The 27,213-nt window shown below is 40.4% G+C and overlaps 1 protein-coding gene across 2 annotated transcripts; it reads right to left on the minus strand.

The window, feature by feature from the left end:
- Nucleotides 1–124: 124 nt before the first annotated feature.
- CEP95 (centrosomal protein 95) lies at nucleotides 125–27,089 on the minus strand. 2 transcript variants are annotated; one of them, XM_054046724.1, is made up of 22 exons: nucleotides 27,029–27,089; nucleotides 24,929–25,057; nucleotides 21,685–21,792; nucleotides 19,402–19,515; nucleotides 18,352–18,460; nucleotides 17,708–17,820; nucleotides 16,436–16,591; nucleotides 15,729–15,943; nucleotides 15,459–15,525; nucleotides 14,593–14,657; nucleotides 11,819–11,949; nucleotides 11,090–11,222; nucleotides 10,394–10,508; nucleotides 9,362–9,543; nucleotides 7,245–7,337; nucleotides 5,765–5,915; nucleotides 4,695–4,861; nucleotides 3,706–3,780; nucleotides 3,020–3,172; nucleotides 1,059–1,205; nucleotides 881–952; nucleotides 125–535 (listed from the first exon to the last, which is right to left on the minus strand). In XM_054046724.1, exons 1-22 carry the CDS (start codon nucleotides 27,048–27,050, stop codon nucleotides 359–361), a joined length of 2,694 nt encoding a protein of 897 aa, XP_053902699.1. In that variant the 5' UTR covers nucleotides 27,051–27,089; the 3' UTR covers nucleotides 125–358. The 2 variants fall into 2 exon arrangements, with proteins under 2 accessions (XP_053902699.1, XP_053902698.1); XM_054046723.1 differs by having other exon boundaries at nucleotides 11,090–11,225.
- Between the last annotated feature and the right edge of the window lie 124 nt (nucleotides 27,090–27,213).

Raw genomic sequence — 27,213 nt, forward strand, 5'->3', positions numbered from 1 at the left:
CTTTAGAAAGCTGAGTACTGAGTACAATAGACAAGTAGGTCCTATTCTTCAGCAAAACTTGGGTTAAGAATTTTGCCCTGGAGGCCGAATGGTAGCTTGAAATAGTCAGATTGTTTAAACTTGATAAAGGAGAATCAAATTAATTTAACTTTATTAAAAGGTATGTTAAAAATCCTCAAGTCCTAGTTACTGACATTTACAGCCCTAGTACTATGCTTTGACTTTGTAAACCAGATGGACAACATTTTACAGAACAACCAGCCACCACCTTCTGGTTGTGGCAATTCCCCAACATACCCCTAACAGTATCTTAGCCAGATATAAAAGCTGCTTTAATATTTAATAGTTAATGTAAGTCTTATAAGAAATAGCTTTTGCTATACTGAAAAGAAGCCATTTGAAGTCTGGATTTCAGTCGTTCTGCTTCCAGCTCTCGGAAGAAGGAGTCATCGTCATTTTGAGTTATCAGCGTCTGCAGCTGCTGTATTTCCTTTTCCATCTTTGATCTTAACTCCCTTTTTGTTTTGTGCAGTGTCTTAAAAAGAATACTGAGGTTTACCAAAACAATTCTGAACAAGAAATCACTTGCATACTGGAACACAGCTGCCAACTTTCACGTGGTAAATAAGCACCCCCGACTTTTACAGTAAACCAAAAATCAAGCTAATCCCATTTCAAAACAAGCCAATCCCTAAGAATCCCAACACTCTGACTAGATCCCCCCGGTGTGCAGTCTAGGACTGGGGTGGTCCCGCTGTGCACCCCTGACTCTCTCCCCCCCTTACCGGGAGCCGATTTAAAAACAACAAAAAAAAAAACCTCATAAGCCAAAAACAAGCCCAATTTCTGCATTTTTTCCATGGGTTTGGTATACACCTACTTTTGCTTGTGCTTTCTCTCTGGCTTGGATTTCTTGACGTTCTTGTGATACAGCTTCTGCCAGCATTGAAAACTGAGTACAATAAACATTGAATTAGAACTCATTAAAATATGATAGATTTACCAATTTAAGATTGAAAATTAGATAGATTGTCTTGGAGGCAGTCAAATAAGCCTACCTGATCCTTGTAGTAGTTCTCCATGGACTCCAGTTCATTCTGGTGTACTCGTCTTTGCTCAGCACGCTTTTCTTTACTATACATTCTCAGCTCCTGCAGCCTTTGCTTCTGAATTTCTAAGCCTTCTTCAAATAGATTCTTAAATATCTGCCAACAATTAAGGTGTTTAAATGTATAACGGAAGGAAAAAACCCTTCTGCTGGTGTAGGGTACATCACCCCTATGGGGTTAAGTATAACGTAGACCCAGTGTGCACATGTAAGCCACAGAACTTTAGGAAGTGATCTTTGAAGTTACAAGAACCCCCTAGATTCTACTTTAGCTAGTGTCCCACCTTGCCTACAAGCCCGTCTAAAAATCCTCTCAACATGGGAGGGAAGTTCTATTCTAAAGAGAACTAAATTGCATTGAGAGGATCCATATTTGTCTCAATTGCATATAAAGTTTGCTGTTTACACAGAACAAACATGGCCTCACTGCAACTTGAGGCACAGTTCTCTCCTTCCATCACCACTAAGCAGAGGGCAGAATCTGTTACACCTCTAAACATCACTGTGCTCATCTGGGTAAAAGGTATAACTGATGGCAGCATTTGCCCCCACTGTTGCAATGAGTTGATGCAGGAGTAGGAATAGAATTCAGCTTGTTCTCCCATAGCTATTGAATGAGTAAATGAGAAATGAAGTGGGTTTTTAAACATTAAACAGGATCTAATTGGTTGAGTGAGATGGTGTCATTTTTAAGCACTTTTCAGAAGGAAAGTTTTGGTGGCCTTTAAAGTTCCCTCTAATCTGCGTGGCCACCCGGCAGTCGATGAAGTGCTGTGGACTTCAGGTACCCCACCCCCTACCACTAGGCTGCTCCTGGGAGTCTCCTGCTTGCTGTGCAGAGCAGAGTGGGGTGAGGGGCTGATGTCAGGGCTTAGGAGTGAGACCTCAGATGGAGCTTCCTGGCAGCTGCTACTGTGTCTGAACAAAACAGGCTTCAGGTTGATGAGTGCCAATCTACTTAAATGGGCAGTGCGTGTCTCGGTGTGTGGGTGTCTCTCTATCACTCACTCACCTCCCAACATCTACTCCTTGTAGTGTTGTTACTTCCTGCCATGCACATATATTCTCTGCAATTTTATTCTTTCAAAGTGCTGTTTTAGTTTTTTGACTGGTCTATGTATTTCATAATTTTTCTCTCTTACACTTAAATTTAATTCTGTGAGTAATGAGTTCTAGAATGCCTAACCTGTCCTGGCTGGAGTAATTATCCCTATGGTAACTTTTTAAAAATCTATATTCTATCTAGTTTTTTTTGTTTCTCCTGGTGATGCACATCCGCACATTACCTCGATATGGGTGCGCATAACAAAATTCATTCTGCACGTGGATGGAAAAAATTAGAGGGAACATTGGTGGCCTTACTTTCGATACTAATAGAAACATTCTCTAAACTCAGCTTTATGATCTCATTGCGAAGAGAACTTCTCTCCCCAGATAGTTCCCTCTGATGTCCCTCCCACACTCACCTTTACTAAGCCTAGTAGCTTCCTTTGGTGCCTGACAGTGAAAGTTAACTCCAGCTTTTGTTTAGGTGGGAGGTGGCTGCTCTACTGTGTCTGTGGCAGAACACAGAACAATCATTTCATCTAGGACCTAGCTGACCAGCAGGTATAGTCGTACATCTGCCTTCTGCCAAGAAGAGTAGACATGGAAATTTACAAGCTCTTGGCTCAAGGATGGTTGCTGCCAGAAAAACTATCAGAGCCAGAGTTAGAAAGCAGGAGCTAGGAGCTCCAAGGCCTGTGCTGTTTAGTTTACTTGGCCTCGAACTCTTTGTACCAACACTTCGCTTTCTCACAAGTATAAATACACACCACATAGTAAAGGGGGAAAGATGCTCATTCAATACTGGAGTCTTTCCCCTAGTAGAACAAGAATGCCACACTTACAGAAGAAAGCAACCTCACATACCCTTTCTTCCCGTGTCCTAGCCCGCATCATTTTGGCACGCAGCTGAACGCGGTAATCTTCATAGTACTTTTTGGCTCGAGCAATTTGCTGACGTTTCTCTCTCATTTTATTCTGAGCAAACTTCTGCCGGTATATGCGTTGCTTAAACTCTTGCTAAATAAAGAAAGATCATCAAGTATCAGACCACCAGCACTTCCTGGAGAGGGAGAAGTCAGGGGAGGGTTCTATGGCAAACTTTACTAAATAAATCAATAGTAAGGAAATTCTCCCCCACTCTACTACCCTGCACTACATTTAGGAGTAGACCACTGTAGTGTGGTGCTATCCACAGTGCTGTATAATTAAGGAATCAGCACTTTTATGGTAAACTAGTGTTTCAAGGATTAAACTTACTCATGGAGAGACTGAGGTCTGTTCCTCTGTCTCCCATATTCTCAGGATTTGTTCCCTGTTAATGCACCAAGCTGCTTCTTTAAATAGTGAAACAAACATGTTTAGCAACCCCCTTGTCATTTTAAGACCTCAGTGGCCACATACAGCAAACAGACTAGGTAAAATCTTCAATACCATAGCTGTTCAGGAGTCAATAGGGAGCTGCTTCCATGGACCAACAGCTGTAGGATCATTTTGGCTCTATCACCATTTAAGTGTCATATGCTTTGTGCATCCTCTTTGGAAGAACATACCAGTCTTTTGTGATGGTCTTGATCTTTCTTTATGATGTCAACAAGGAGGTCATGCTTCTTCAGTGCTTCTTCCACCTTGAGATAAGAAAGATGACAGGCAATTGCTTTAATAAATTCTGCAGGATAGGCACTGAGTGATGGGACTTTTAACAGAGGAGCAATACTTCAGTGTACTCTGCCCCAAGTGGTTAAGAGAAAGGAAAGAGAAAAGATTCATTTAGCATTGGTGAATTAACCATTCAACGAGTTAAATTCTGCATGCCAAGAACAGCTCTTAAACTACAGGGTTTTGTATGTAATAGCACTTAGCGAAATTCAAAATGCTTTACAAAGGTGAAAAAATATTCCCATCTTTCTTGTAGAGAAAGAAATATAGAAGGTTAAATGCAAGTGAATGGCTAAGATCAGGAACTGAACCCAAGTGTCCCTCTTCTTTAACTATTCAAGAGTGCCTCCTTATTCTACAGAGTAGCTCTTCCTTAGACAGCCACCTCTGCTGGAGACCAAGTGAGTGCTAGTTTGACCCAAATGTATGCCATATTTGTACAATAAAGACCATGGGAAAACCTATTCAAGTACTGCAAGATGAAAGAGCTGGAATAGAGAATCTGTGGAGTTTGCATTTGCAGTAATATAAGCAATGGGCTTTCTCCCACATACTTATAACATGACAGTGAATCTGCTTTGCTTTTAAGCCAAGGAGCTGGGATCCTCACAGGCCTGGTGCTTAGAGAACCAGGCCCAAATTACTCCAGTCTCCTTAAAGTTGTCTCCATTTTAAAGAAAAGCAGACTTCAGATTCCATACAGGTTCTAAGATAACATACAAACTAGTCCCCAGGTTATGCCAATACCTTACACAGTATCTATGCAATTGGTTGGGTTTTATTGCTTAGTGCAGTCATCTGGTGGCCAGTACTATTGTGTAGCCGCATTGCCCCCGGTCAAGCCTAAGAGGCTCTGTTCATACTGCACAAGAGAGGGTCTCACTTCACTTTGGAGTTTCAGTCTTGATCTGTCTTTGCCAGAAGCAGACTTCAGTTGTTCCATCTGTGCAAGCTGCTGTTGCCACATTTTGTTCATAGAGTGGTGGGAAATATGCAAGTATGGAAACTCTTCCAGTAGCAGAGGCAGAAGGTCATTGTCCTTTACTTTCACTGCAAGATAAAAAGCAGATTAATCAATATGCTCCTAGAGAGCAAGTTTAGCAGTAGTTAAGTCCAAGATATGCAAACACTTGAGACTGAACACCTGGCCTGTTTAATATGCTCTGTTACCATGATGTAGCATTGTCTCGCAGTAGGATGTATTGCAGTCTGTCTTCACAACATCCCCAAGCCAATCTGCTTAGCTTCTTTTCAAGCAGCATAGAACCCTACAGTGATTTCCTTGCTCCTGTCAATCTCACTAGCTGCATGCGGTTATTTAAAATAAGCCCAACAGTTGTACTGGTGATGGTCCTATATTTTGTAAATGAAGCAAATCATTGTCTGGATCCTCCTCTCATTCCCTGGAAATACTGCATTGAGGTAGTAGGCCCCAGGACAGGCGCAACAGAGGTAATGTTCTAATTAGGGATTGATTTAAGAGTCAGTTCTTTCACATTTTCAGCTTTCACAGGTTGATCTGAATATGAGATGAAATCATTGGGCACTTATTAATTATACTATTAATGGAAAGAGTGCCTTTCAACCATGCTGAAACCAAGGCAGTGTAGCAGGGTGCCATTCAGGCTGTGGATTTATATAATGAATGCACAGCATGCAGCTGCTAAAAATGTGGCTTGCACTCTGAGTACTCCCTGTGCTTCCATTGCAACTTGTTCAGCATACTGAACAATGGATAATGGATGGGTCACAGTTTGAGCTGTGCATCAATGGTTTGTGTCTATTTCAAAGCATTATCTTCCATTACAAAAATCCAGACATCTGGAGGTCATAAGGGGGGAAAAATGCTACAGCTGACTGGTATATGTTGGCCAGATGCCTTTATTCTTGGAGTTCACCAGATGCTTTCACAGGATGCCAGTTTTCCACCAAGTAGAGTTTTGTGGTTCTTACTTGGAGTTGCTTTCTTTGGCTTTGCAAACCCTCCTCTTGGAATCCACTGGCTCTGTTTGGGAATCCGAGGTGTGGTTTTTCTAGAATAAACTTTCACTGGCCGAGGCATTTTTGGAGGTTCTTTAAAGATGTTTTCTTGGTATTCTTGTTCCTTAGGATGTAAAACAGATGGAGAACAGGTATGGGAGGGGAAGAGTGGTAATTCATATGGCTTGAATATCAGAACTGAAGTAGCTTTTGAGTCTCTAGGAAGGCAGTTTGCACACAGTGAGACAGATCCCTCACAGTAGGGCCAAAAATTCACCAAATGCAGGTCAGAGGATGGTGTGCAATGGAGGTGTCAAGCTCTCCTTTGCATAACCCTAATTCTGGGGTGCTCTATGCATAGCTGCAATGGCCCCCTGGGCTGAAAATACAGCTCAGATTCGCATAGCATACAGGCATTCCAGTCATGCTCCCTTTTCTTGCTACACACCAGCAGCACATAAGAGTGGTGAGAACCCACATCAGCTCTATGCTACTCACTCACCCCTGCAGTGATCATTAGCCTTCTAGTTTAATATTTTTTTATCTAGTTTTATCACCCCATTACGCTGGCAGTGCAATGCAAAGTGACTGCACTGCAGGATCAGACATATCTAAGAAGCTCATAGCAAGAGCTACATAAAGGCAAACAATAATGTAGTTAGGGTACAAGCTGTAAGTGCCAATCTGACAGCTCTCAAATTCTAATGGCAAAGAAGGTAAAAAAACTAATGCTTCCAAAGTTAGGGGGAAAATCAGTTTCCTTATTAGAGTTCTCCTGGTGTCCTCGCACATCCTCACTACTTGTTTCTCTTGAAGCGATTACTTCAGCTATGCAAGGCACTAAGATTGCTTCTGTGGAATTTCCAGTCCACCAAATGGTGTTTAGTTATTAAATCTTATTCTTCAATACTGCAGTACGAACTAGCCACTTGCCTACCACGCTGGTTTAAATTCTTCCAGCTGAAGTATCTCACTACAGGACAAACTCAATACACCACTACCTCGATATAACGCGACCCGATATAACACGGTAAAGCAGTGCTCCGGTGGATCAAAGCAAGTTCAATATGACGTGGTTTCACCTATAATGCGGTAAGATTTTTTTGGCTCCTGAGGACAGCGTTGTATGGAGGTAGAGGTGTACCAGAATCACGGTCCTTGTGCCACCCCTAAGAGATGTTTCTGAAGAATTACTAACTACCTAAACCTCCCCACCTTAGGGTCTATGTGCCCTAAGAAAATTACATACTGCTAACCATATCCCCAAAGTAGTGTAGCTGAACAAAGCTGTTTACAGCATCTATTATACTAGTATTTAAGCCAGGGTCAGCATTGGGTCATGTCATTTAAAAGCATCATCCATGTAGCCTGGATAGCAGGCATGGACTGAGTAACTTTTAGACTTTTTTTTAAACAAAACACCATCTAATTTATTCTAGTAAGCTTCACCTACCGTTTCCCTGGCTTTTGCTTTTAGCTTGGAGAGGCCCAGTTTCTCTCTAGCTTCAAAAATTCTTAATTCCTCTTCATAGGCTTTAGTCATCATCTAGAAAACGAAATAAGACACTCAGTCTGAATTTTTACTCTCTGCAAAGGGGATAATCAGTCCAAATGAAGTCACGTAAATGAAACAAATTAGGGTTGGTGTCAAAAGGGCTTCTTTCACCTCTAGCTCACTAAGAAGCTTTACCCCTTCTTCCTGGACAAGGACCTGGCCACAGTGGTTTATGCATTTATCTCCAGGGTGAATTACTGTAATTCACTCAAGCGGAACGTGAAGCTGCACAAATTCTGTTTAAAACAAAACAAAAACTACGGCCCTTGTTATCCATGGACTAGGTCACTGTGAGAACAGACTGATGCTCAAGTTCCTCTACTGGCTCCTTTAAAACAATTTATGGATCAGGCCCCAGCCTCATTAAAAACTGGATTTTTGACCTAAGCATTGTCAAGACAGTTGCATTCCTCTGGGACAAAGCAGGTCACAAAGCTAAGAATAAAGAGAGCTGTGGACAAAGCATTCTCCATCATGAGGATTCACATATGGAACAAACTTCCAGGAGATTAGGTAACTTTAGAATCAAACAGGCTTTAGGAAATACAAAACTTTGATCTACAAAAAATACTTTCCACCATAATAATGACACTCAAAAAACCTTAAATAAACCAATCAACTAAAAGATTACCATACCCCAAGCAGAGCTTATACCCCAAAAAAGATAAGCTAGAGACTTCATGAAATTCTCTAGGAACTCTGCATTTTCAATGTAAAATTAATAGACTGATGGGTGGCCATATAAAACTGTACAATGTGTCCTATGCACAGCCATCAGCATTAGAGTGCAAGGTCAATTCTATTAGCTACAGCTAATGGTCATGCAATAGCATCATTGGTGAAAAGGAGGTTTGCCAAATATAAAGTTGCTTCTGTTGTAAATATTCAGGATGTTCAGCGAACTGTCCCCCTCAAAATATAGCTTAAAACAAAGATGTTCAATAACTGTTTTTGTAATGTAGAAAAAGCATGAAAGGATTAAGCTCTTCTCCAGCTAGGCATCTATATACTGTGCTCATTGGGGTAGTCAGTATTTTGGGTTGCCTGTGGGGGATATTAATTTTGGGCTCACATTTCTTAAGAATGAGAGTTCTGAACCTACTCCATTACGGGATAAGCTTGGGCCTTTGAGAGGATTAAAGTTCTGCTCACTCACGTGACTTGGCCTCTGTCAAAGATGAGGGATTCTGGGATTTGTAGTTCAGCAATCATGAGAACTAGAGGCTGCTAACAAAGCATGCTGGATATAAAAAAGGCCTGCTTTCCTCAATGTGCGGAGTGATGGCAGGAGGTGCTGCGAGCATCTCTGCCAAGGAGGAAACAAGGGAAGGACATGAGAGCTGATCTTGCTAAGCAAAGTGGGCTTAAGGGACAAGCCTGGGAAGAAGGCTGCTGAAGAACTGAGCAAAGGACTAGGAGAGCCCTACATTAATTACGAACCCCTGAGAAAAGGGAGAGATGTTCACTCAGACAAAGGACTGTACAGCAGAGAGGTTTTTTCCCCTTTGGGGCTGCTTTTGTTTACCCCAGAAGGGGGAAGTGAGCCATAACCCACTTCATGCATAGCCATTGGTGGCCAAAAGTTTCACGTCTGGGAATCCTAAATGATGGACTGTCAATAGTAAGCAAAATTCAGTCATCCAGGATAATTTAGATAGTTTAATAAAACTTTCCAAGGTAGTGGGCTGAACATCAAGCCTCAAACAATTTTAGCAAGTTCATTTTGGCTATTGTGGTACACCATAAGTGACATCTTAGAACTATGGTGTCAGTTAGCAGCAAATGGACAGCAAAGATCCTTTGGTTCCCAGTTTTCCCTATTCTGCATATAGTTTAAACTGCTGCAAGTATTAAATGCAAGAAGCAGTGCTGCAGGTAACGCCTGTATCTTTGCTACACCCAGCCTCTTAGTAGGACAACTGTAAAGTGGAAGTAAAATTCCCAAAATAGGCCAAATGCCCCCACTAACCAGGCTGCAGGGGCATTCAGATCTAATGCAACCCAGAAACAGTTACCTTTGCTTTTATTCTTCTCTGGTCCATTTCCTTTTGCAATTGCCTGCGCATTTTCCCCATCTGGCCTCTGGCATCTCTCTGAAGCGCATCTTCAAACTCAGAGTGACGTAGATACCTGGATGAGGGTGGGGATGGAGAAAGGGACCGTGGTCTGCTAAGAAGTCTTTTTGGATGGGGGGTGGCTGTGAAATAAAGATGTGAATGCTGTTATAGCTAGTATCAGAAACTAGCAACAAAAACTATAAGGATGAATAGACTTAAATCCAGAAGGGTGCCAAATGTTCCCAATAGTTAAACGGGGAACACTCTACAAAGAAAGTAATTTTTAAAAACAAATACCCTTATTTTAAAGTCCTCCCAGTCCCAAGCCTCCAGTTCTTCCTGGCCGTACCATACCTATGTATTTAGCAAATCAAAAGTGCCAGAAGATATCACAATGGGGCGAAGAAAGAGGCAGCAAAAATGTATTTTAGGAAGGTTCAAAGTTAGGGCCTGCTATACAAGTTTACAATGTCAGAGCCATGTTATAACATGGTTTGGTCTTGCATCTGTAGACTGTACCAAGTCATAAAACAGCATTACAACCCTTGTCAGTGTACGGTATTGTTACATAACATGATTATCACAAGTTCAACAACAAGGGATGTAACGCTGTTATATATTAGAACTGGACGGCTATAGTGTGTTATAACAAGGTAACAGGCCCGTTTTTCAGTATTCCCCTCCCTCACGGTATGGTCAATAGCATTCTGAACTTTGCTCATTTGTCACTCTGTACTTTTCATTTCTAGTGAAGCTTTCATAGTTGTTTAGGTATTATGTTTAGTTAACACTTTACTAACAGGATTTTATATCTTTGGGCATGTCACCAAATGATATAATTCTAGGGCTGAAGGTAGGCTTCTGAATCTCTATGAAATTATGTATAGAAGAGTTGTGTTCTACTTTCAACTTTAAGTGAGAAGAAAAGCTTTACTTTTAACAAGGTTGTACTTCACACAGCGCTTAAACAGTCACACTCTGGATTGTTACCTGGGTGAGGTTTCCTTCCCCGATAATCCATGACACTGTCACTGTGCTGAGACAGTTTATCTTCATCTGTCAACATCTCTTCCCTTGGATGCTCCCCCAAAGCTCTCTTTAACATCTAATGATTAGAGATTCTTCTGGTCAGTTTAATTAGTTCATCCTAATAAAGTCTAGAATTGTTTAACAAAATTAGAGGCACCAATTACAGATTTCCTTTCAGTTCTATTATACATTGAACTCACCTTCTGCATTTCACTGGGAATTTAATGGAAACATGTTGAAGAAATATCAAGCTAAGCAAAAGACATATTACTATTGATTAAACAGTGGTACAAGAATTCCAGAACGTCAATATAAACTAAATTACATTATTGTGTAATATCCAGCCATTAGTAATCCTAGTATTTCTCCTAAACCAAGTAATAGTATTTTATAAAGTGACTATTAATGCATATTTTGCACTATGTCACCAACATGTCTCTCATCCAAGATGAAATAACTCATTTTCTTTAAGATTATTTCTATATCCATTCTTTTACATAAAAGCACCTAAACTGTATTTAAAGTCCCTTTAGAAATTAATGTATTGTTAATCCTACCAAGATTGACCTGATTCCCTAGATTTTAGGTAGGCTTCACACACTTGTTACAAATGCTGGATAAATTCCAAAATATTATCAAGAATGGATTCCCACTTACTAAATCTAGTTCATTTAACCTGTGAGAGAGTTTTTCTGACATTTCATGCAGCTCTTGCTCAGATAATTTATCCTTTGCCTTTCTGCAGGAAAGGGGCTCCTCTTCAAATGAATCTGTGATAAAATGTTCACATCTGCTAAAAAAGAAAGGTTTTGTTTAAAAAAAACTTGCACACATACCACTAAGGTTTCATTTTTGTCCCAACAAAGATTTATGGCCAAAGGTTACCATTCCTGAACAGATCCAGAACTCAGTTCACTTTTTTGTTTGAAATGGGATTAGGAAATTATATAGAAACCGATCTTGTGGGACAGAATTCACCTAAGCATTTATAGCAGTATTGCCCCTAGTTGTACAGTGAGTGTTTGTAAGAATCAGATGTTCCAGCCTACGCTGGCTGCTCAAGCCTTTTTAGGAGTATTTGGAACATTTCCCCCCTAACTAGATACCAAGAACTGATTCCTACAAAATATTGTATTTTTATCTGGGTCTTAGAAATGGGTTTCTCTGTATGAAGAAAGATCTGAATTAAAAGGCCATTGTTAAAGGGACTAAAGCTATTCTAGATCTTCACCTAAGTCTGCACATCTCACTCCGCCGCTAGCGCCAACCAGCTTTGGTTGTTACCTAGGCTGGATTCTGAGCAGCAGCCAAGAAGTGAAAGCCCTGTATAAGGAAGTGAGCACGGAAACCCTCAGCTTCTCACTCAGTATAAAGAAACAGACTTACCTTTTCCCACTAGGCCGACTTCCTGTTTCAGGGTTTGTGATTCGTGCTACTGATATTACCTGGTCCGTGCCTGGTGAGATGTCTTGGTGTAAGCAGGTAGTTGATGTACGTGAGGCAGCCACATCAAAAGCCTGTTAGAGAAGGGAGGGGACAAGCTCAAATTCATTATGAACTTTTAGTGAAAGGCTTAAAGACTCCATAGGCAGCAAAGTTCTGGCATGGAGAGGACGACCTACGAGAGTCTGTATGAATACACATCTCAAATCATAAGATTAGATATTAGAGTTCAACTACCAGCCTCCTTCTCAGGAAAAGGGTGTGGAGTGTCAATGTTAAGTCAAAAAGGCAGTTAAGTCTAAAAAAACTGAAATAATGGGAGACGTCAAGTACCCACATAATCTGGTCAAGTGTCACCATGGGACAAGAGCTAGAGAAGTGATTTCTTGACATCTGAAATATTTATTTCTTGGAACAGCTAATTCCAAAGCACATAAAGAGGCTATTCACTTAATCCTGAATAACACAAAAGTTTTTCAACAATTAACCATTGAGATCACAACAGAACTAACTCAGGGCTCAGCTTGAGTAGATATATAGATTCAGAGACATACCATTATGCCATACTGCTATCTTATCATCAAGAACTTCAGCCCCTATTTAAAAAGGAAGGCCTGACCTACAACTTCGTACTGGTTTAACCAACAGTGTTGTTTATACCAATCTTGGTAAACTGGTGAAAGTGGCACTAGTGTTTAAACCTGGCTTACAGCGGTTTAGCTTGTGTCGATAAATTTACAGGTGCAATCTAAACCAACATAACCATTTTTAAACAGATAGAAATGTAGGACTTGTCTATGCATAGTAGTTGCACCAAATTAAGTTAATCAGTTTAGTTAGAAGTCCCCACACGAGTTGGACTCTTATCTCTTAGGGTTGCAAATAATCTCAAATGTGAACATAAGGCATCTAATGGAGAGATTTCTACTAAGCCTCAAACATTAGCTGAGAGCTGTAAACTTCCCCATTCATCTCTGCAACTTCTAAAGATCACTGGATCTCCAGTTAAATGTCAACATAATTACCTAGTTCTTTCCTAACAAACAGAAGAGAGGGATCTCACAGCTCCAACGTTCACTGAAAGTGAGTTTTTTTTTTATGCCCCCAGTGAATGGTATTTGGGAGAGGACCACCATTTATTCCCTCTCCTGACACAATTAAGGAGGCTTGCAGAGCCCACAAACATATTCCAGCTCAAAATATCCAGCAAGCCTCTGAGCTGCAATCATATTTTGAGCACATTTAAGAAAGAGTTTCAGTTTATTAGAAAGTTTGAGACATGAAAAATCACCATGATGGGTCTCATCTTTAATCAGTGGGAGATAACATGTCCATATTACTACTACATCTAGCTCTTGTCTATATCCTCTAGGTGGCAAGTAGTTGCATCACTTACCACTAACCAGACTAGTCCAGGGCATACAACATCTTACAGCAAATAGTCTGTAGACTGACAGCCTGGCACAAGATCTTTTCCACTTATAAAGGGGGGAAAAAATCTGATTCGCTGTCAATGTTGAGTGCGCTGTTCAGCATGTCTTTAAGTTCATTAACATCTCCTTTTGCTCAGCCACAACAACATGAAGGGAAGAGTTATAGACTGCTTTGGGAAGAGTCCAGAGACTAAGTTTATGTCTATGACAGCTGACTTGGGCTTGCAGGGCTTGGGCTAAGGGGCTGTTTAATTGTGGTATAGATGTCCGAGCTCTGGGACCCTCCCACCTCAACATTGCAATTAAACAAACCCTTAACCTGCACCCCATAAGCCCAAATCAATGGGCATGGGCCAGCTACAGGTTTTTAATTCCACTGTAAAACATACCCACAGTCCTGCAAGTAACCCTTGTCATAGCAGAGGGTAAAGACTAGAACTGCCATGTTAAGTCGGCTGATCTGGTTATAGTAAGACTTAAAACGAAGGGTTGTTGGTTAAGTTACAGTGAAATCCACTATATTCTGAAAGTCCTCTTCACCTCCCATCAAAGCTTATCTTCTCAGGTTGCCAAGTAGTAGGTCAGCCTCACAATATCTTCAATCACCCAAGAAGTGCTTTGTGGAACAAGTAAACATCTCCTGCTCAGCTAGTTTCCTATAAGGACCTGTTCCCTGCAGGCCCTTTGAGTGGAATGAAATCTGCTAACCAGTTTGTGGGTTCTGAATTATCCAGTTGTTCCAAAGGGCAAATGCAAGGACAAAAAGGACAGGGAAGTAATCTGGCCGAGTCACTGACTGATCTTTAGACTGAGGCAAATCCTCTGTTGAAATCCAGGCAAGTCTCATTTTTCTGGAGATACCTGACTCTAGGGTGTCACCAATATCGTAAGATACTAGGCAAGGAAGAGGTTAAAATATTCTTCCTAAACATCCTTAGATAAATCCAACTGATATGTAATAACCGGGTGCTTTTGCTGAACTGGTCAGCAATGTAAATGCAAGTGTTTACATCATCAGTTAGTGCTAACATCCCATTGAGATATGACTAGCGTAGTTTACAATCTGCCTGTAGACACACCAAGTCAACACTGCATCAGGTCACATTTGCAAGGTTTTTAAAAGAAAAGCAGTAACAAGTTTAAGAGGAAAGCTTCATTTCTGCAAGGTGGTAGGAATACCAAAAATCCCCTGCACAATTGTGGGGAAATTCCATGTATGCAGGTTTACAGCAACCCTGCCTAAAACATATATGGATTTTACAAATAATAGAAAGTCATAGTTACCTTAGCCACATCATCTGTGCCATTTAGCTCATCTTTTGACACCACCTTATCTCCAACTGGAAAAACTGGCAATAGAAACAGTAGTATTTACTGGATTATTTATTCTCTACACATCACCAAAGTGTGTTTAGTGATTTACAGAACAAATACAAAAGGCATGGATCCTGGCTCAAAGAGCTTACAAACTATTTGTCAAAAGAAGTGTAAAACCACAGGGGAAGGAAGACAGTAATTAGATGTGTGGCTATTCAGTTATGGCCTGTGCACACTTTTTTTTTTTTTTTTTTAATTTAAGGAGAATTTCTTGTAGGCTTTGAATTTTCAGGAGTGTCATTTGAGAGGGTGATGCAATGGAACTGGAAAAGTAGCCAGGGTCTCCAAGGCAACAGAGAAGTTAGAAAATAAGCACTTAAAACTAAGTCTTGTCTATACTAGGAGGGTTTAACTATGCTTTCTGGAACGGATTAACATAGTTTGTCTTAGTCTACATTCATAGCTAGTTTATTCTGCACCAGTTCAGCTCCACCTTTTTCAATGAGTTTCTGCAAAACAGACAAAGCTGAGATGGATTAACTGGAGGAAAAAAAAAAAAACAGTTGAGCAATGGACACACTTTACTTCTTAGCACAATAAATCCCCTTTGACTATGACCTATTTTCACTGCCCTTGCAGACATTGTGACAGAAGTGATTTGCTCACATCTGTTAAGAAATTAGAATTTAGTAAGGTTTGAACAGCAAAACACAGATTAAGGTTTTCAAAACCATGTTTCCCTCTATGCCAATAAGATGAATTCAAAGTAACAAGCACCAATATTTAACACTGCATTAGAACACAGTTTAATATGAAGCACAACTTGTTCTCACCAGAGGCGAGTCTTGACAGAGGAACACTATCAGAAGTAGCTGACTCCTGTCTAAGTGGTTCTGCAAACTGCAAAGAGAAGTAAAAATGCATATTAAATTAATAATTCACTATTCTTCCTGCTGAACAGGAATGTTTTGACAAAGCCATAGATTAATAATCCATTCGGAGATACAGTTCAGATAGCGATCTCATTAATTCCATTCTACAAATGCAATAGAGAAAAGCTGAAGATATTTACTAATAAAACCAAGAAAGAGGTTTTCACTTACAATAGAAGCTTCAAGTCCATGACTGTTAGCCAAACCTGGGGACTGTCTGTCTGGGCTTTGGTATTCCCTTCCCATTGAATAATGAGGCCTGGGTTCAGGAGGCTGATATGGTGGTTGCAAAGGAATAGCTGGGCGTATGGGCTCCCCAAGCTTCTTAGCACTGGAACTCAAACTCTCTTTGAGAAATTCATTGGAATTAACAGGCTCCATTGATCCTTAAAGACAAATATGAAAAAATTTATAGGCACAGTTAATCCCTTTAACAAAAATGTCAGCTGGACACTTTCAATCAGCTTCATCTTTGAATAAACATGTTAATCATTCTAGAGTTTAATACACATAGACATTGACAGTAGCTTCCATCTTTGCTGCATGCTGCAGAATTTGGATTTTGGGTGTGTGGAACTAATTAGAGAGAAGAATTGATTTGATAATTTAGCATTAAGTTAGTAAAACAGTCATATGAACATCTGAGTTTTCTGATTTATCAGGTGTCAGACCATTCAGATTTCCTCCAAAACTGAAATAAGGAAGAAAGGTGAAGAACTACTTATATAAGTAACTCTAGTTAAAGAAATAAGAAGCCTTCTTTTGTCAGCTACTGTATTTCTAGTCTCAAATCCATGGCTGTGAGGATTACTGCCAACAGAACTAGGAAGACTAAAGAATTTTTAAGGTATTTCTCAGAAAGTGAGAATTTCACTCACCTTTCCTCTCTTTTACAAGTGCTCTTCTGAAGCTGAAAAGCTGACTAGATGATGCCACAAGTTGACAGGATGCCACAGTAGCCTCAGAGTCTTCAGGTTCCTTGATCTCCTTAGACCTCTCTCTCTCTGCCGGCAACAATTCAGGGAGCTGGAACTCTGGAAGTGGTGTTTGAAAGCAGGTTAAACTTACGTTTAAATAATTAAATGCATTTTTACTATTGGCTCTGTGTTTAGACAGTGCTCATATTGGACTGAATTAGGAACTAGCAGTTAATGCTCTTCACTCCTGTGGGGACAGCACAACTTTGTAGGTGGAATTTGTAACACTTCAAGGAATTGTATTTATACATCACGGTATGCGACAAAAGTTTTATTCACAGATTTGCTCAGCTACCATTGTAGGGGCAAGATAAGTCAGCCTCAGTACCCATTCAGTCCTTCACTTTGCAAAGGAAATTGTCAACAAAAATGCTATTGGTGTTCAGAGTGAGCCCAATTTAAGTGGTTCCTATTACCAATTCCCTGAGCCATCTGGTTCCCTTAAAGAATGTTTCAGAATTGCCCAGACTCCTACCAACTGTTTGCTATAAGTAAGCTTAAATAATAATTCATTGCTAGGTTTACATATTGTGTCTTGAAGCGACATTGTTACAACTATTTTACATTTCATACTGTGATTGTCTGAGGCCATCCAGTTATGCTTTCATGTCCTTCTGAACTGGGTCTAATTCACACTATTTTACTATGTAGTCCTTTTTTAGACAAAAAACAAAACCCTTCAACCAGAATAATGGTCAACTCTAAATCAGGTTTGAAACCCTTAAACTCTAGGGAATCAGATGTTTCCATCTCAGCGGGATCCCTTATCTTGACATAAGTACACTGGGTACTTCTGTCTGTGGGTCTGTGAAATAAGAATTATAATATAAGAGGGTCCATCTGCTATTGGCAATTATTCAAAATCCACTGGTGTTACTTGTAAGAGTAAAGATTTGTCCTGTTCTCTTCACCTAAGTTTTCTCCGACCTACAGTTATGCAGCATACTTTATGCCAGCCCCAGAGATGGCTTCATCTCAATTGTACTAACCATATATAAGCTGAAGCATTTAGGGAACCTTCAAAACAAAAGGAGCTAAGCTTTTTGCTTTACAAGCATGCTCCCAGTCCTTTCATACATTTAAAAATACTAAGCACTTTTGACAGTATATGTTTGATTGTTAGAAGAGTACATGTCCATATAGAACAGTCTTAAAGGTATATTTTAAACTCACCTTCCTTTCTTAGAGAAAATGAATGAGCAGTGTCCCCAAGCCTGATTAATTCGCTAGTAGATTCTGATCCTTCTACCTCCCAAGATGGGACAAAAATATCTGACTGGGAAGACCTAAGAGGAACACAACGCAGAAGATCTATTAGCAATAACATTCTTTGCTTGCCTAGGCCACAAGATGGAGCTGCAGAAGAATCCTAACTCTACACCTTCAGTTAGCTGGCCTTTAATTTTTAGAAGAGTATGATCAGTTTCCACAGAGTAAGCTAATTTAAAAAAATATATATCATGAAAATAAATGTAATACAATTAATTAACTAAGCTTCAGTGATTTAAATCAAAAAGCATGCACTGAGACGACAATGGAAGTTTGGAACATAACTCATTACTGTGCAGACTCACCACTAAAGGTGGATTAAACATTTTAAAACTGCAAGTTGTCTTAGGCTTTGCGGTGCAAACACATACTTGATCCAAATTTTAGATCTCTTGCTGCCCAAAGAAGACCAAGCATTCCATTTGATGCTTGTACTCAGTATGTTTTTTTTTTATTTGCATAGTATGAACATGCTAGACACTTTATAGATATGTAAAAATACAGTCACTGACCCAATGTAACTTTAAAACATTCAGAACCAGTCTTACTCTGCAACTGATGGGAGTTTCAGAGGTGGCACAGGTTCCTCACAGTCACCGTCCAGCTGCTCTTGAAGCGCACTTTGAATTTCATTGTTAGCTAGCTGGTCAGGTTCATCTGTTTATAATCAAAATTGGTTTGTTAATTTCAAGGAAAACCACACATACACAGGATGGGTACTACTGCCAATATCACAACAAATAATTTGACAGAAATGGCAATTTTAGACTTAACATGCTGTCTAAAACTGTCACACTGAACAGGTTTGTATATTTTGGTTTAACAGTACAGTTTATATTAAATATAGCAACTTCCAAATGCACCTTATTCAATAGAAGCTTCAGTGGTAAGTTAGGAGAAAGTTTTAATACCACTTTCACACTAATTCATAATGTTGTTAGGAGATGGTTTCTGCCACAAAAGAGAACCATGTTAAAGGAGCACTATGATTTTTTTTTTTTAAAGGCTTCACCTTTTATTACCATATTACTGAAACTAAAATATTTTAAATCCAACTTTCTGTTCACCATGACTACTGAACGAAATGGAACAGTAAGTACACAACTTGGGAAAAGAAAATAGATTAAGTTCCACTTCTGTTTGTGATCAGTTTCAATCCCTTGCTTTCCTGCAAAGTTTGGATTACAAACATTGCAAGCAAAGTTTTAAATCCCAGCAAAAAACTGCTTAATTGCAAGCACTCCTGTTGATCTTAGGTGTTGTAAAAACAAGGGTTTACAAAGTTTGTTTTCCATACATGATTCTAAATGGCTATGGGATTCCTCAAAAAAACCAATGTAGTTGCTAATCAGGGGCAGGGCAAAGGAATAAAATTTAATCTAATACTCGGAGCCTATTCCATCCTTAAACATACAAAGAATGGTGTACATATGAAGGCAGAACTTATGCCTCAGTATGGTAGCTTAATAGTAGCACTCGAGGTATGCAGGCAAGATAAGAAACAGTCCATCATAATAATAAGCAGCAGCACATAATATCTTGAACTGAGAGAGTCACTTGAACTTGAGCTCTTGAACTTTGTTAGTCTCTTTACTCACCCCCATTCTGAGAAGAAGTTTCACTGATTTGTTCTGTAAGATATTCGAGCAGGCCATCAAATATTTCTAACAGATTTCGGATAGATTCTCTCTCTCCTTTCACGATGTTCTCTCCTTAACAGAGGTTACTATGAATTAGTAATTAGAGCTTAGAGAAAAAAAATTCAACTTTAAAAATTTGTTGAAACCTTGGAAAGGCTGTTCAGAGAAATGTATATACAGATATCAACTCAGAAGAAATTTAGCTGGACTTAGATGTTTGGGACACTGTTGGATTTTTATTTCTGTAACATATTTTAAGGTAGGTGGCAAACATCCTGAAATTGTACATTTTCTGTTCCAACAATTGAAAGCCTAACCTCACTGACACATTTTTCATCAGCTCTCATGGAGCATACTAGACATCAAGGTTACAAGCGGCATACTTGTCTAGTGCCGTGGTTTTCAAACTTTTGTACTGGTGACCTCTTTCACATAGCAAGCCTCTGAGTGCAACCCCCCTTACACATTAAAAACACTTTTTATATATTTAATACCATTATAAATGCTGGAGGCAAAGTGGGGTTTGAGGTGGAGGCTGACAGCTCACGACCCCTCATGCAAGAGCCTTGTGACCCCCTGAGGGGTCCCAACCCCCAGTTTGAGAAACCCTGGTCTAGTGAAAGTCACATTAGCAGTTCATCCAGTTTCTACAGGGTAAAATTCCGCTAGAGCAAGCGGTTGAGATCTTTGCCTACACTTTGTAGCTGGTTCAGCAGGTAGTATTATAGTCAATATGAAACTAATGAAGAATTCCTGCCTTCAGTTTGTTGGGGAACTTGGTAGGATTCTCAAACATGCCTGCTACTGCACAAACCAAGCTGGGAAGGCAGGATGTAGGAGTCTTTCAAAAATGTCAGCAATACTCTATAGATATACCTACCAGTCAGCAAGAGATGCTGTTAGGAGGAGAAAGGTTCCATCTTCCCTTTTCAGGGAGTCAATTATTTATACGATACTACTGGTCTTCACTATCCAGAGTAGAAGCCCCTAAAAACTCAAATCTTCAACATATACATACATGCCCAAGCCAGCACAAAACTGATAATCACTGTGTAGGCTCAGATTTCAGAGGACTTAGATACACTCCAGTTATTTACAAAAAGTCACAAGCAATACTGCAATCCCCTTTACAAATGTCAATCTTCAGAGCAAGCCAAATATCCAGGTGGGTGTTAATGTATGATTGGAACCAGAATTTGAACTATTCCCTCAGTATTTCACTGCAGATGTTTATTAGCACAGTTACTGTTAAGAGATTGACTTGGTTTCTATTTCAAGATACATTGTTCAATAAAAAAATATGTAAGTTGGGACTCATTTCAAGTATGATTAAATTACAGGCTTAAAAATGGAAGGTTTCAATAAAAAAAAAAACATCCTGGGATTTCAATTTAGACAATTAAAATATCTAAATAACTATTTCTATTATAAAAATTCACAATGTAACATGAATGTCATAGCAAATATATTAACTACTTTGACAATATCCAATTAAAATCAATTTTAAATTAAATAAAATTGAGACCATATTGGTTATTTATCACTTGAATTACTACAAATATTCATATTTTGAACAGATTCAAACATACACATCTACCCGTTAGCTAGACAGAGAGTAGCTAAAAAACAAGTCAAGATGAACTATCTGTTCGAGTTCAAGTGTTTACCACCACAATGTGTTTTCCCTCTGTTGCCAAGTATGGTAATTATAACCCCCAGGACACATTCAAGGCTTCTTCTACTGTTTCCAAGGTGAGAATGGCAAAGACTCTTTCCATATGGCTGACACCACCAACCACAACATCATTCCACCTGAGTGGAAAAGAGTGACTTGACGCAGAAAACAAGATAAAAACTGCTATATATTCCACTAGGAATAATTAGATGTCTGCAGTGTCTTAATCCAACTGGTAACTTCAAGGTAAAAAAACTAATAACCTCAACACTGATTTACTACTTTCCATACTGCAATATAGGACACATGAAATGTAATTAGGTGCTTAGTCTAAATTTTTAATTATTTGCTTGTTTTCTAAATTGATGGCCCCAGTTTTCAGACCAAGACTCTATTTTCTGGGCATAACTCATTGCACATGCACAATTTTGCATGCAGATATGGAAACATACTATGAAAGATCAGATCCTTGCTTATAAATAGTAAGTTGAATGTAAAGCCTTGGGTATTTTTCAATCACGCATGTATACCCCTCACTTCTGTTGAACATGACTGTAAGTACTCACCAGTGATGTGAGACAAGCTGACCTGCAAGTAGTCCAATGCCAGAGAATCTATTACTGCTTGCACATTATGTGCATCATCCTCTTGGCTTCTGGGAGAGGCTATGAAATCTACAAAGAAGAAACATTACATCATACTACAGCAGAGGTGGGCAAACTACAACCCGCAGGCCACATCCGGCCCATGGGACCTTCCTGCCTTCCTCCTGAGCTCCTGCCCCAGGAGGCTAGCCCCCAGCCCCTCCCTTGCTTTTCCCCCCTCCCCTGCAGCCTCAGCTCACTCTGCCACCGGTACAATGCTCTGGGCGGCAGGGCTGTGACCTCCTGGGGCAATGCAGCTGCAGAGCCGGGGCCCGACTCGGTGCTCTGTGCTGCGCAGTGGCGTGGCTGGCTCCAGCCGGCCACGCAGCTGCCTGTCCTGGTGCTCTGGTCAGTGCGGCTGTAGCGCTGCCAGTCACCAGTGCTCCAGGCAGCGTAGTAAGAGGGCGGGGGGGAGGGGGGTTGGAGAGAGGGCAGGGGAGTTCGGGGTGGTGGTCAGGGGGCAGGGGTGTGAATGGGGGCAGTCAGGAAGGAGAGGGGGGGTTGGATGGGGTGGCGGGAGCAGTCGGAGGCAGGGAGAAGGGGTGGTTGGATGGGGCAGGAGTCCCTGGGGGGCAGTCAGGAATGAGAGGAGGGGTTGGATGGGGTGGGCGGGGGGCAGTCAGGGAGAAGGAGTGGTTAGATGGGGCAGAGGTCCCTGGGGAGGCAGTCAGAGGTGGGGATTCTGGGGGCTGACGGGGTTAGATGGGGCAGGAGTCTTAGGGGGCCGTGAGGGGGCGAGAAGCAGGAGGGGTCGGATGGGGGTGGGGCTGGGTCATGCCTGGCTGTTTGGGGAGGCACAGCCTCCACTAACCGGCCCTCCATACAATTTTGCCAATGTGGCACTCAGGCCAAAAGGTTTACCCGACCCTGTACGACAGCCTACTTGAAGGAGATAATGTCCTGTGTAGGCCCCAAAAATGGCCTAATTGTTTCTAGTTTATTTGCAATGAAGTTAAATGCAAAGATCGTGTAAAGTAAGGGTGGAAAACCCAACTGTCATTTTGTCATAAGAAAACAATTCAATGGTTACTGCATATAAGCACAGAGCATACACTCAAATACATAGACAGATAAAGAGCCACTGGTTATAATTCACATGCAGCTGTATTCAGTTATGAAACTTGACTTAGAAGATAGAATTGAATAAAGTAGTATTCTTCTCTTACAGCTTTTAGTAAAATAGGAAAACGTAAAAACAATTTAAATTTGGAGAGCTGGACTAGAGTTTGTTGTATTTTGTTTAAGGTCTCTCTCTTCTGTACTGTACCTGCAATGGTGTTACATGAACCAGTTTTAAAGCACTTTAAAATTAGTTTGGATTAACAAGCTTCAGGGCATGTCTTCAATAAAATGTTTTTTTAGCCTCAAATTTGATTGCCAGTTAAAGCAGTTAACACCTTTGTAAAAGCTAGTCTGGACATTCCCCAAACATTTGTAGTTTACCCCAGAGTAAACAAAGGTTTACATACAAAATTGCTCAGTGCTGGCCTAGCTCTGCTGCCAATGAAGTCAGTGGGAGTTTTATCATTGATTTGAACAGGTGTTTGGCAGAGGTTAAGTGCTTTTGAAAAAAAATCACATTCTAGATATGTAATACTAAACATTTGAATATAATAGTATAAGATTCAGCATTAGCATTCCATTGAGATGATCTAGACCAGTTCTTACTTTTCAGAGCTATTGTTTTAGCCTGTAGACTCTTCAAGGCCTGGTCTACACTAGAAAACGTTCATCAGTAGAGGATGGTTTGCTAGTATAGCTAATGTAACCCCAGATGATACTGATTAAAAAAAAAAAAAAAGAGTGCTTTACCAATATAGATTATACCAGTTCAGCAGCAAGCAAAATAAGCTATACCAGCAAAAGCATTGTGTCTACACTAGGGCTCTTGTTGGCAAAGGAAAATGGCTAAAAGCCCACATCCTTACCTACACTGCAATGCCAGCAAAAGCCCTACAGTAGAGATGGCCCAGGTCAATACTGCATTGAGTCACATTCATTATGTTTTCTTCACATCCATAAAGAATGAATAAGCAACTTTAACAAAAAAACAAAAAAAACATGAAAGCTTAAATTCTTCAAAAACTAACGGGGTTACCATACTAATACTGGTATGGCAAATTACCAAGTTCCAATGAACCTTGGCTATGTTTGGGAAGAGAGTTATAAGCTACATCCAGTGTAGAAAGTAGAGCAATGCCAACAGCCCCACACTACAGTAATTTTCCCATTGCTCTGGTTTAAGAAAAACTTCTGTTATAAGCATGAAATTTGGGAGGGGAGGAAGAAATAGGTTGTAACATGATCCCACCCAGATCTTGTAATAAAATTCATGATAGGAGGTTTACGTCACAGAAAGTCAGTTGAACAGAACTGAACAATATATATATTTGTTTTGTAACAGATAGCTGTCCTGCTGGTACCTTCCACCCAGAAACTTCATTCCTAAATTCTAGCACTACAGCAGCCTTGTCTAGAATAGGATAAGAGGTGTGTTAAAACATGTTTAACATGTTTGAAAGTCCACAGTAGATAAGGCTTTTAAGGGTCTGTCTTTTTGACAGCAAAACATTCTTTACTCAGGTTAAGTAACTCACATTAAAATAACAGTGAAGACATGGCAACTTTGCTTGTAACTTGGGTTAGCAGTCTGAGTTAAAGACAAGAGGGGAGCCTACTATTTTAACTCCAGTTAGCTAACCTGAGTTAACTTTTTTTTTACCGCATAGACCTATCCTAACACTAATACTAAACTGCTCACGTTTTCAACCAGATTAGCATGGGTTACAGGCAGTGTGACTTACCCATATTAGACTTTAAAACACAGATCGCATGTGCTAACTTCACACCTTTAAATCCTACTGCAGACAAGGCCTCACTTGAGTAGTTTAGAAACATTTAAAGAGTACACCAATCTTGCATGCACTAGATTTTTCGAACCTGTTTGTTGGAATGTTAAACTACACAGTATGTTTACCAGCTGTACACAAGATGTATTCTACTGGCCTCAGTTTATTTTGTGATTTTACTTTTGAAAATGTGTTATTGGAACTTGAGAAATTAATAATTCTTCTCTTACTACAATTGTGTTTATTTATGTTTGTATTTATAGAAACAAAGAAAGCCATCATAGGCATAAGTAACGATACAGGATCTCTGTTCCTACCTGGTACTTTTTCTCCCAAGATCGACTCATAAAGACCAACAAATACATTAGCACCACATTCTGTGAGCTTCGTCACATGCAGATTTATATGAGATTTCATAAGAAGATCATTGGCGACATCAACCCATTCTATTAAAAAAAATGTTAAAACATGTAAATGACTTAGCTAGAAAACATAAGTACAAAACCCTGTCTGTGTACATTATGATGAAGGGAGACTCCCAGCTAAAGGCTCATGTAACAAGTTTTGCAAGTAGAAAGTGTCTTTATATGCCTATAAAACAATAAATAATTTATTATTTATGCACTGGTGGGAGCAAAAGACAGGAGTGAAAAACAGCCCTTAGTCCCCCAAATTGCTTTAACTGTGTATTCTTTGATATTTGGGCAGAACAATAAAGAAGGACAATTAAGTGTAATAGGACTCTCGATCTGACAATTCAAAAAATTGTTACAGATTAACAAACCAATATTAGAATGTATTACGTTCTATTAGAGATTTGAAGTTTATGGCAATGATCCTTCTACATACAGAATTCCCATTAATTTTAAGGATAAAGCTGCAGAGGGAAGCTGTCCAGAGTGCTTATTGGATCATGCCAATTTTTGGTATTATCCCTTCAGAAGCCATAGACCAAAAGCTGCCAATAATGCTCATTTCCCCCAATCCCAACATAATCTATACATTGCAAATATCACATCAAAGAGTGCAGGACAATCTTCATGTCTACTGGCCTAGTACATCAAGTAATTTTATGTAGATTTTTTTTCATGTTGTGCCAACATATAAAAGGAATGATTGTTTATATAGATAATAAAGGATATTTTTAGTATACAGGTGGAGATGGGATATTAGAACATGGATAGGACTTGGGCTGCAGCAGCTATTGTACGGTGAAAATTGGGTAGTTTGATTTCCATCCAAGTTTCAGGAAGGAGCAGACTAACAAGTCCCAACCAACAGACGCTGATGTGAAATGCAGTAAGTGTGCTGCCTTCCAGTCACACCAAGAAAGAAGAGAAAGGGAGAGTGGAGGCAAAATGCACAAATGAGCAGGGAAGAAGCAAGGCTAGCTTTAACTTAAGGGCAGTCGTCTGGGACAGCAAGATGTTCAGCATGAGAAGAAGGGCAGAAGTTTGCTGGTATGATTACCAGTGGTCCAGAGAGACAGGTTAACTCCCTCCCCTGCCAGCAGTGCTAACACACAAAAGGTTTTCTGCATCACCTAATAGTTTTTTAATATCTTTCATTAAGAGGACAGAGTGGCTGAAATAGAAAGTTCAGCAAATGGCACAAAACAGAGCAAATTGTTGAAAGAGCCTGCTGGTGTCCTGAAGTGGTTTGGTTGTTTAATAGTCTTTAGACTATGGCCCAATAACTTGTTTCATTTTCAATATTAACATGTTAACTGAGGTCATCTGGGGATTGATCACCAAAGAGAAAGCCTCAGAGGCTGTAATTAAGTCATAAGACAAGAAAACGAGTCACTTAGTTTCAGGATATAGGGCAAGTAAGATTGTAGGTACTGCCCTCAGCAAACAGTGCTCTGGCAGGAGAAAAGACACCCCCACCTAGCCCAGCATGGGGCCAGGACAAGAGGCAGGTGGTGGATATTTACTGATCTACTTAATTTTTTTAAGTAAACATAACTTTGAAGACAAGTTGAGAGGCCTCCCTGTTACACAAGTCATTCCTTCTGCTCCCGTGCCCCACACAGATTTCCAGACTAAATGGTAGCTACTCACCCCAGCTCTAAGACCTAGCACAGAAATGAGACAGTTGCTCCTACACACAACACCCACCTATACGGACTAGGAAGAATGGGCGATAACATAGGGCCCTAGTCTAGGACTCCGGAATCTAAGGTTCAAGTCCCACCTCAGCCTCACTCTGTAACCTCGGGCAAGTCACTTAATCGTGCTGGAGACGGTATTCACAGGGCGGGAAGGCAACAGTGAGGAGCCCGTTACTATGGTGAAAAGGACCAGGTAAGTAGGGGGGGGGGGCGCAGCCAGGGCAAATCCCTTCCCCCCTATCACCCCACACACCATCTCCCCCAACAGCCCCCGCCCATGGGGCTCCCTTCTTCACCCCCCCACCTCTCTCCTCGGGGCTGCCCATGGTGTGGTGTTCACGGGGATGCGACGCCGAAACTCCCAACTGGCGAATACAGCTCCCCTCCCCCTTCCAGGATATTTAAATACAGCGACAGTGCTCCCTCCGCACCGATTGGCCGAGCCGGAGCCGGAAGGGGCGGGACTTCCTGCTGGGTTTTTCATGTTTT

This window comes from Malaclemys terrapin, chromosome 13 (genome assembly GCF_027887155.1).
Source record: "Malaclemys terrapin pileata isolate rMalTer1 chromosome 13, rMalTer1.hap1, whole genome shotgun sequence".
NCBI lineage: Eukaryota > Metazoa > Chordata > Testudines > Emydidae > Malaclemys > Malaclemys terrapin.